This window comes from Helicoverpa armigera, chromosome 13 (assembly GCF_030705265.1).
Source record: "Helicoverpa armigera isolate CAAS_96S chromosome 13, ASM3070526v1, whole genome shotgun sequence".
Classification (NCBI taxonomy): domain Eukaryota; kingdom Metazoa; phylum Arthropoda; class Insecta; order Lepidoptera; family Noctuidae; genus Helicoverpa; species Helicoverpa armigera.
The window spans coordinates 7,845,893-7,857,155 of NC_087132.1; the positions used below are offsets into that span (position 1 = coordinate 7,845,893).

Sequence of the window (11,263 nt, forward strand, 5' to 3'; positions counted from 1 at the left end):
ATCGTGCAAAAGAGACAAAAATACGCAAAAAGGTCACAACAGTCAAGTGCAGCTTATTGAGAACCGCTGCCTCAAAGCTAGGTACGATATGGCATATTTCACCGGTCTTCTTTTCATTATCAAGTGTGCCTTGACACTAATCAGATAGGATCAATGGAAGTTTAAAAGATCTCACATAAAGTTTATTTTTGAGAGCATTGGCAGTTTATACTTGCTCTTGTTAAAGATTTGGGTATACAGTATACTGCTCTCGTTTAAATGGCAAAAACCATATAAATACGAATGGAAGAGTTCTTGGTTCGTTCTAGAAAGAGGGATGAGGGGGAAAAAGGATCCTATTCAATAAACGATTCAACCTTTATTTTATTGCCCTTGGATGAAAGTGATTATGAATAGCGAGAGAAAAAAACACTTTAACAGGACCTTTTGGGACGCAGCTATGGACGTAGTTATGCAGAAACGTTCCAACCCACTGTTTGTTTCAGTTGTATTCTCTTTATTCTAACTAGTAAAGGTACTAGAGGTTTTATTGTTGAATTATATTGAGTTTAGATAACCATATGCTAAATTTTGGGCTGTTCAATCACAATAACTCGATTTCGGGTGACTTGTGGGTTGGAACGTTTCTGCATAACTACGTCCCTATATCAAAATGTCTTCTTAGATGTAACAACTTACAAAGCGACCAATTAGCAAGCATTTCCACTAGTTAATCAAATAGTATTACAGATACATCAGTAATGAGGATACAATGGTGCCTAATTAATTGCCAGTTATTACCCATTATTATCTGCCACAGTAAGGACTATCAACAGTTAACGTAGGTCAACAATGTACTTGATTATCAGCAGGTCGTTCTAATTAAGGCATTGTTACACAAAATACATGTTATACCTAGATGATTACGTCTAAGCTACTGCCTTTTTCCAACTATTAATTAATTATTATCGCTCAATCCTTCTCCGTGTGAGAGGAGGCCTGTGCCCAGCAGTGGGACGATAAAAAGGCTGTAACTTGTTTCCCAACTTTGTTGGGCTCGGCTTCCAGTGTAACAGTCCAGTCCAGTGGATGCAGCTGAGGACCAGTGTTTTACAACGCGCAACTGCCTATCTGACTTCCTCAACCCAGTTATCCGGGCAACCCGATACTCTTTGGTAAAATGTCTAAAGCTAAACATCTCAACAGTCCCTAACACCTGCAAGTTTAATTTTGTAACGAGACTTTTACATAGGTAATGAATAAATCAGGATTCGTTGTAGCAGTAATAACTTTCCTGTCACATGAGTCATATGTGATACCTACACACCAATTGTTTAACTATGGTTTCTGCATCGTGGACAGTGAAGTGGATATGCATAATAATGCATATACTCATCAAGGTTCCAAATTTTTGTCCACGCTAAATAACAAGTATTTACGGCTATCGACGTGTAAATACACTCCTTATACATACCGATTTATAGCTACGTCTCATCCATTAAACTTGACTTAAAATACAAGTACCTACAAACAGTACATTGGTATCATTTAAAGTTCGAATACGCGCGCACTGACCGCTTCGGACGGGCGGCCATTTTTTTTTTCATATTTTTGAACGACATTCTAAATTCAAGTGTGTTTTTTTTTTAATCATGTTGAGTTTAGACTCTCCCATTTTGGGCACTGGATTCATGAAAGAAAGTAAAACATTGTTGAAAGTGAGATTGTGGTTTTATGCGTTCTCGTATGTTCATTTAGTCACAGTTGCGACTTCGCTGTTGACTATTGACTTTGGTGCTCATGATGATCCGGATATCCAGATGTACCAGAAGATCAGGTTTAAACTGATCACTGCTTGGTTTAATGTGAGTAACAGTGTCTTTTTTGTGACCCAATAAAATTATACGTGATAATATAGGTATGTACATTTCAAAAAAATATATTATCTTGTGATAATGCAATGGTTTCGTATCTATAAGCATAGTAAGTGAATGGTATAAACTTATTTTATTTTAATTTGTTTACAAAAAACTTAAAAGCATCGCTCCATCACATCATACAAATTAACTTTAATTACTATCAAATACATTGTTAGCCAAAAATACAACCGCCAACAAAGGTTGTCGCCTAACTTAAATTTAAACTACGATTTGATACGTCAACTTATGTTCCAAAACTCTTAATGGTCAGTACAGACTATATTTGGTCCTATTGTGTGTTTATTATGTTTCATTCACAATCGTAGTCCGGTGGATTCAAGCGACAAGATTGCGACAACTCGAGCGAATAATTTCGGCAAGTATTAAGTAACTTTTGGACTTGACCTTCCTTACATATTAAAACTGACGAAATTACAAACAAAACAAGAGAAGGGACTTATTTTTGGGTAAATTAATTACGCAAGTTAGTCAAAATAAATGTGCATGGATTTTGAAAATTCGATGTTTTTTTTTTTCTTAACTTTGAATGGGTACTAAGTGGGAAAACTAAGTACCTCTATAGTGCAGAGGACGTAAGCATGACCGTGTAACGTAAGGTCTTAGGGTTGTTTACCGGACCGGTCCAGTATGTAAACAATCAAATAAACTTAACTAGTAGGTACTTGAAGTGGACAAACATTCAAATTTTTAATATCTTATGGCAGCTGGACCACAAGCCACTTCTTAGTGCTGGCAATTTATAGATCTTTAGGTATGAAAATCTATTGACAAATTAATAAGAGCAGCTTATAGCAGACACCAGCAGAATCTGAACTGATAATATAAATTATTGTATTAAAAAAACTTCCCGGAAACACCAATCAGATTCGCATTGCTATATAAAAGTTATCCCAATGCCAATTTATTGCGAGAGATAAGCAAAAAGCTATCCCCGCGGACCAATAGCATTTTACAAAATATTTTTTTCATGAGGGAGTTTAAAAAAAATGTTTTTTTCACTGTATCGGAAATAAATGTGGACAATTTTAAAGTAACCGTAGATTTTTTTATTATTTGTTTGAAACCAGTAGGTCCATTTGAGTAATTTAGAATATCTAAAAACCTTGTTCTGAAAAAATTATTATTATTGTGGTAGAAAAAAATAAATTGTTTTTTCTGCAGGTGCAAGATTAAAACAAGATAAAAAACGAAATAAAACTTGACTGAAACGACTTCAATAAAGTTGTTGTTTTGATAAGATTTTTATTATTTTTTGTGACGCTATGGTAACTTGCAACAGAACAATTAGATAACAATAAAAAATATAGGCAATTTTAACTAGTAACAATGAGCAAACAAGTAACAAACAAACAAACAAGTAACTACTAAAAATGAACAAATAAGAATATTTTCATTTCAAACGGAAATATTCCGAATACGACTTTACATAAAACCATTATTAACAATATACTTAAACGATGATTATGGTGTGAATGTAAGTCAATATTTAACGGAGCATTTAACACGTAAATATGAGAAGCCATTTCCCAGATTAAATTACACAAACACATTGTGTCAACAAAATACTTATTTCTTATAGCTAGAATTACAGATTGTCATTTCAGAAAGAATATTTTATCATAAATTCATTAAATATTAAGTATTGCTCCTTTACTAAGAAGAAAGTACTTTTAGAACGTTATATTTTATACTTCAAAATAAACTTATCGTGCACCAAAGTTCGTAAAACAAAACCGATTATAGTGGCAGCCTCTCCCCCATTTGAAAACTCCCCACTTTCCTTCTGTCAAAGTTTTTAGAGATTTAAGCCTTCAACGTCCTGAACGTTACAGCAAATGACGTCAGCGAACAAGGCTTTATTTAATAACTTGAGGAACAAAATGGCTTCTTTCCTTTGTAGAATTAACAGGAGTGGCCGAGAATGTTGAACTTTGCAACACTATAATTATTATGCGATCTCATCTCATCTGGCTAGCCTTTTCCTTTGAATACCACTGCTTTACCTGCTGAAATGCTGACCCCAGTTATCTGGGTAAGGTACCTTGGACCTTCTAGAAAAGACGGAATAATATCTTATATCTTTCAAGTGTTTCTTCAAAAAGTGTATAATCGTAATACAGGTAAAATCCATAGATACTTACCAGACTTTTAACCTAACTTAATACTCAAAACGGAAGTCGGTAATATTTTTTGTAAAAAAGTTTTTTATTTTGAGCTTTTCAGTGAAACGAATAGGTCACCATCCACATAACTGGAAAGTTCTCATTGATACGAAGAATATAAGCCCAAATACGAGGTAGTTTTCATTTTCAGACCTTCTCTGATCTCCATCATCAGGTCAGCTCCAAACCTTCACTGTTGAATAGTGCTATCAGGCATACATATGAGTGTCAAGGTTGAACCCTATGTATGCTTACAACTTTCGAAAGTTGCCCTCGATTTCTCAAGGTTTCCATCATCAGATCCTGAATTGATGACTATGGGACCAACTGGCAGCTATTCCGCGTCGAACAAAAAAAGAATCACGTAAATCGGTCTATAAACCTCGGAGTAATCGATGTACATACATAGAAAAAAAAAAACATACCGGCCGAATTGAGAACCTCCTCCTTTTTGGGAAGTCGGTTAAAAAGACTAAATAGTAAGCATCCTAAAACATCATAAACACTTGTCAAAAGTATAAATTAATGTAAAAAAGAGGAAATATCCTTAAGTGTTAAAAAATAAACCGGGCAGTCAAATATTGATTAAGTATTTCCAAGCGATTGTTGATTCAGAACATCAGTACAATTGTTTAAAACAAATAACCAAGTTGTGTCGGTACACTTTGGGTTCCGTCCCTATGTACGTAACAATTGACCTTCAGTCAGTTTACTTAGCCTGAGTAAACCCAGAGTACCTATATACCTAGGCTAGGTATCAATTAACTAATAAAACACTCTAACTTTTACTGCTTTGCCGACCTCTCTGTAGTAGGGGTCGGTTCGTAATTTGTTCCATAAAAACATTATCTTCTAGGCAATTGAATAAGTATAAACAGGATTTTTCTAACAAATAGTTTTGAAGCATGTTAAACTTTTTACAGTTCAAATGATGTCGTAATTTAAAAACATTCCACGCGTTTCTATTTTGTTTTTAGTTATTTTCATTTGATATATTCCAATTCTGAACAATAAAACAATCCTGATATTAATTTTAAAATATGGCTTTCAGAAATTCTGATTAAACACACCATTATCGAGACTGATTCCTTTCGCCTCATATATTATTCTAATTTCGTGGAAATCTGTAATAAACTCATTTGAGTGGCCTCTTATTTTAACGAGCAATAGCTTTTATTTCTAACAATACATGTGGGTGTACACAGGGTTTTCACGTGCAGAAAAACAACATTGCATAAACTTGTATGCTTCTGACAGACTTTTATTTTATTTTTTGTTAATTGAAGATTTGTGCAGTCGTTACAGTGAAGAATTACGCATTTTGTTATTTAACAAAAAATATTATTTAATCCTAAACAAACACTATATAATTATATAGGTATAGTACATCGTAATTATTTAATTACAAAGGAAAAATGAGCAAAGAAACAACGTGCGCTTTTCATCGTGGCAAGCGATACATGTGGCTGGTACCACATCACTATTCCTCAGGATCCCGCAGATTAAAATCCCATTAAAACCCGTCCGGTATTGTTTACGTGACGTGCGTGCAAATCAACAAAAAATATTATTTCTCCGCGTTCATCCCTTACATATTTCGCTACAGAACATTTTCACCGAAGTTTTCAATGTAACAAGACCCTCACGTGTTGTTATTTTGAGAAAATCTTAGAATTTCTTATACATGGTAATGTTTGTCTTCGAAGAAATTAATTAGAATGTAATGTTTTGTTTCAGCTCTTCACTTTGGTATATTTTCCGATATGCTTCTACTGTGATTGGAGGGAACTGAGAGGCGAACATGAGAGGAGCCATGTGAAACTTCTGAATCAAGTTAGATACTTGTGCTTCACAAGCATCCTTCTGCCGACCACTGCGGTAAGTTCGAGCATACAAATTGCCACTAAGCGGTCCTGTAAACAATTATTACGATATGGTCGAATTCAAAAGCGTTTATCGAGATTTTATTTTACAACAAAAATAGTGTTTTTATTGCAAGAAGCCAAAAAGATAAAACATAATATGTAATTACTTAGAGCTTGATCATTATCATATTTTTTTGTGTCAGACAATTGTTCGAGAATCAGATGATAGGATAAAGTTAATAAATTTAGGAAATGGACACGTGGATTTAAAGGAGCCTAAATTATGTTTTGTTTTTGGTCGTTTCAGATCATATTATTCCATCTAGCGCCAGCACTGAATATTCTTATATACATTAACCACTAAATAAATTATGTATTTACATAAATAATCCACCTTGATCAAAATAAAACGATTGAGAGACAGAATATTATGAGTTAATATATTTAGTGGTAATTGTATTTAGTGAGCAGTGGTGTAAGCCACCCTTAATTTTATTTGGATACAATTTAATTATCCTCTCATCACAGTCTAATATCCCGTCATATAAAATTACCTAGTTACTATTTATCTACGATATATAGATTTGCAATTTTTTCTATTGCGAAAAATCATCTCGGTTGTTTCTAAAAAAACTTAATGAGGAGATAAAAAACACAAAATTCGAACTTGCTACTCTACTCTTAATTATTATCTACTCTTCACTTAATTTTTCTAACTTAGTAACTATTACTTCGTTCCTTGATCCGGTTTTTTTAAACTTACAATAAAGAAACTTTCAAAAGAAGTGTGTTGTTCATGAAAGTTATTAAATAAGTAGCTGCAGTTAAATAACTGCCTTTTATTCAATAAAAATAATAATAGTCTGAAAAATTAATGTATCCTTAAATTAAAAATAAATTGGACGTTGTTTTTATGGCTATTAAACTAAAAAAGGCTTACATTTTGGCCTTATACTTGTCAAAAACTGTGGAAGATTTTAAGAGATGTCATCAGATCGCAATTACTTTACAATGCCATATCCTTGGCTTGTTTGGAAACGACCCGAAAAAGATGCAATTAACTTTGAAGATGCAGAATCGAGTAAAATTAAAGTAACATATTATTATCCAATTTAAAATTGTTATGTCGTTGTTGACGACTGTACTTCTTCAAGTAGGCATTGTGTATCCTGTTAATATGAAACCTTCATGATTTATGATTGGCGCTTATTTTTAACTGAGCTGTCATAATTTAAAAAATAAGTCATTCTGGAAAATTACGAAATAATAATAATAATGGCGTCCACGGCCGATCTCGGCCACGGCGGCTGCTCTCATTTAAGGAGATCAGCCAGCTGCGCAGGACATATTATGGTGCCCAAGCAGTTGCGCAGACACAGGTGCACTCCCTATTCCTTCACTCTCATCCCGATGGGACGGCAATCCGACACGACCGGAAAGAGATCAGGCGCAGGACCGACATTTACGGGCTCTCCGATGCACGGGCTGCTTTGTGAAAGTTTAAGAAAACTAACAAAGTGATTTCGGCATTACCCGGGAATGGAAACCGAGACCTCGAGTAAAGCAGCCGTGCTTGCGACCACTAGAACAACGAGGCAGTCAAATCACGAAATATAAATCAGTAATTAAATATTAAAACTAAATTGAGCGAAACTGTAGCATAATTACAAAAGGTTGAAATGGCCATAATACCTGTTTGTATGTTTGCTGTGAATCAACATGCCCATTAAGGAGACATGTAATGTAGTCATTATAAGACTTCGTGTCTCTTATAAGTCTAACCTTGACACTTATTAATTGACCCAAATATTATAATTACTTAAAAAGAAAATAAAATATAAACATAAATTTTTCATAGTCTGTTCTAATAAAAATATGTTTATTTTCCTTGATCATTAAAACATTTAATAATTTAATAAAAAGCTACAAAGAAAATTGATGTTCTGATACATTTACAAATCCCAAATTGGTTAGACAGACAGAAGATTCATCTCGTAGGAGGACCATATGCCTGATAAAGACTGATAGAGCCCACAAGCCCAGGACATAAGGAATTCTAATAAATTGATAAAGTTTTGCTGCTATGTAAACATGTAAATATCCAAAAAGCCAGTACCTATATATCCACCCTATCTGGTCTATCAAGTGCACAAGGTGCACTCCCGTAAATGCACAAGGTGGTGGCGTAAAATGCCAGTATACTACGTAATAGACCAGATAGGGTATTGTCACCATATGGCAGCCCGCTCACGCCAGACATTTTGTAGGACAAAAACTCACAAGGATTTTCTGAACGACTTATGATTTACTTCTACTTCTACTTACAGAAAACAGTCATACGACTGTATGACTGTTTTCTTTTCTCCTACAAAAAATCGTTCACCTACTACTTACCTGCCGTACGCGGGCAGGCTATTCAGTGATTTTAGAGAATTCATTTGTTTCAGTTTGGTGACATCCTTTTCTGGCGAGTATGGAACAGTCATCGAGAGCTGATAGCACCGCCCAGTATCCACAAAATAGTGCCGTTTTGGTCCCAGCACTGCATGCATACGGTCTCTTTAGTGGTCGTGTTAATGGACCTAGTACTGGTAAGGAGAGAGAGGCCGAAGAGTAATGCATTGAACATCGGGATTTTGACGTGCTTCCTCGTCGCGTATATTGTGGTGTAAGTATTTTTTTTAAGGTAATATTATAGGAGTTCGTAAATACTGAGGCACGTAAAAGCTGCGTAAATATTTTTCATTCTACAACGCTTCAATTTATTGTTCTAATTTTCGCATAAATAAAATTATTATTCAAAAATAGGTACCTACTTAAATTGCAACAAAACTTGAGAGACTTTTAAAATGTCCGAAACAATATAATCATTATCATACATACACTTACAAATATGTACCAACTTCGATTCCAACACTGCCAAACTATTGTAGCGCTAAAATTGTCGAAACAAATTAATCATTAACCGCATCTTTTCTCAATGTAAGTGTAGGTTATCAATCTAACCAGATGTTACCAAGTATAGAAATATTCTGCACGCGCTTGCCAGCTGGCTTTAAGAACCCAATTTCTAGAGTTTTGGCTTCCAAGATCACGAAATATGCAGTAGAAATATCTACTTAATTTTACGTAACATTTTAATTAATGTGGGAAAGTAAAATAAGTTTCTTTATCCCAGTTAATTTAACCATCATAATCATTGTCCTCATTTGAAGTTTATGATGTATTTATGACATCTATATTAAAATCTATCTAATTGTGGGAATTTCATGAAAATTCATTTAGAAGTTTTTCGATCGTGAACTGATAGATTATCGAAAAGTTTAAAGTAGGTACAGTATACTACTGCCCGTACCCGGATAAAATATAGCCTATGTTACTCGCATCCATCATCCATTACATCCTTGTCCATCCTTGGTTGTTGTTGTTCATCCTTACAAACAAATAAAGTTTACCTCTTTATAATAGCATAGATTTGTATGCGTCTCAATCAGGTAATAAAACGCATTTTCTTTCTTTTTATTTCTCCTCTATAACCAATAAGTGATAAAATAACTATAATTTAACAGTTTTTCTCAAGACCTATCATCTAACACATAAGTAGAACATTTTGGTAGCGGCAAAGGCAAGCGGTTTGTAACGTGAACGTTTGTATTCAATATTGCGAAGATTCGCGGTTTTGTGGTGAACTACAGTTCAAACTCAGGGTTTGTTTACACGGATCATTTCGCTAGAATGAGCTCAATTAATGTTTCTGTTCACCTGAAGTTACAATTATTAGAAAACTGATGTTAAGCTGATTCAAAAATGGTTTAACTTTCGAAGCGATAAAACAGATAGAATTACTTAACGCACATAGTTAAAAAGTTCCTTATATAGGTATTATTTTAAAAAGTGTATGTAAGCCGCATTACTCCCAAGTTTCATCAAAATCCCTTCAGCAATTTTTGCATGACAGAGTAACATACAAATCCTTGCACACATTTACAATATGTCTTAGTAAAATAACATTTTATATAGTAAAATTGGAATTTAACTTCACTGTAAATATTTCAGGTGCGTCCAAAGCTTCCTGAAAGGTGAATACGTTTATCCTGGCCTCAAGCTGTTCACAGGATTTAAGTTCCCTGTACTAGTAACATATGTATTCGTTGAAAATCTTTTCTACTACACCAGTCAATGGTTTATCGTCGACATGGTGTGGGGCCAAGGAAATATGAAGAAAGTTATATGAAGAATCTAGATTTTAATTAATATTAAGTAGTTCTACAGTTCGCGCCACGTAATTTTGCTAACCTGAAGTTGTCATTTGACTCTTTGTGCATTAGTACGTAGAAACATTGTCAAAAGCTATGCTTAATTAAAAGCTGGATAGTAAAAAAAAATGTCTTCAAAACACTACAGGAGATAAAAGCGAAATTTATTACTTTTTGCACAATGCACCACGGCGGATTTAATGCCTAAGGCATTTTCTACCAGTCTACCTTTTGGTGGTAGAGAAAAACCAGTGGCTTTTTTTATAGATAAGGCATACGTATAATGCGTGCATGAAGGCATGATATGTGAACAAATACATGTTTATTAAATAATTGGCTTACTTCAGAATTGCAAACTTATGTGGCGCGAACCATACCGCTTTATATTTTTTAAAGGATTTTTGCTAATATGAGAGGTTTAGTTAATGTATTCAAGCATAATTTTACACGATATGACGACGGTTGAAGGAAGTTGATTGAACGAATTCTAAGCTACGTTAGATGAGAAATCTTGATTAAAATAATTAGTTTTCGTAATTGTTATGAAAACAGGAATATAATTACAAAATTATTTGGTATTAATGTTAAACAAATCATTGTTCTGAAATTAAATATTTTGGCTAATTATTACATTACTGATAGCTATGTGTTTTAGAAATATATTGAATACATAACTTGTAGTATTGAATTCTCCTGGTAAGAGATTAAACGTGATATTAATATAATATAATTTAATGATTCCCACTAACAATTTCCAGTTATTATATCTACTACGATTTAAAAGAATCTCGTGTTAACCTTTATAAACCTTTTTAAATAAAATAACCTTTGTATTTATTCTGTTTATATAACAATATTTCATTTAATATAAATTGAACATTGCAGTGGAGAGGTAAATAAATAAACCGAATTTAATTTAGCTGTGTTTTATTTATTGATGCTGTTTTGGTTACTGGTAATTTTCGCAGCAAATTATCGAAAACTGTTTACCGAAAACCGTAATGACTATTTGTAAAATTATGTTTTAAAGGTTGTGACCATCGATCTGTTATTTATACTTG

The 11,263-nt window shown here is 33.7% G+C and overlaps 1 protein-coding gene across 1 annotated transcript; it reads left to right on the top strand.

Annotated features, from left to right (window-relative positions):
* Positions 1-1,506: 1,506 nt before the first annotated feature.
* LOC110370750 (androgen-dependent TFPI-regulating protein) lies at positions 1,507-11,263 on the top strand. The gene is made up of 4 exons (XM_021326679.3): positions 1,507-1,844; positions 5,819-5,959; positions 8,394-8,614; positions 10,003-11,263. The coding sequence occupies exons 1-4, from the start codon at positions 1,632-1,634 to the stop codon at positions 10,178-10,180; spliced, it is 753 nt and encodes a 250-aa protein (XP_021182354.2). The 5' UTR covers positions 1,507-1,631; the 3' UTR covers positions 10,181-11,263.

Excerpts from the sequence above, each read along its gene's own strand:
- LOC110370750 (XM_021326679.3), top strand. The coding sequence starts at position 1,632 with ATGTTGAGTTTAGACTCTCCCATTTTGGGCACTGGATTCATGAAAGAA. Across the intron at positions 1,845-5,818 it reads TGATCACTGCTTGGTTTAAT|CTCTTCACTTTGGTATATTT; the intron begins GTGAGTAACAGT and ends GTTTTGTTTCAG. Across the intron at positions 5,960-8,393 it reads TCCTTCTGCCGACCACTGCG|TTTGGTGACATCCTTTTCTG; the intron begins GTAAGTTCGAGC and ends CATTTGTTTCAG.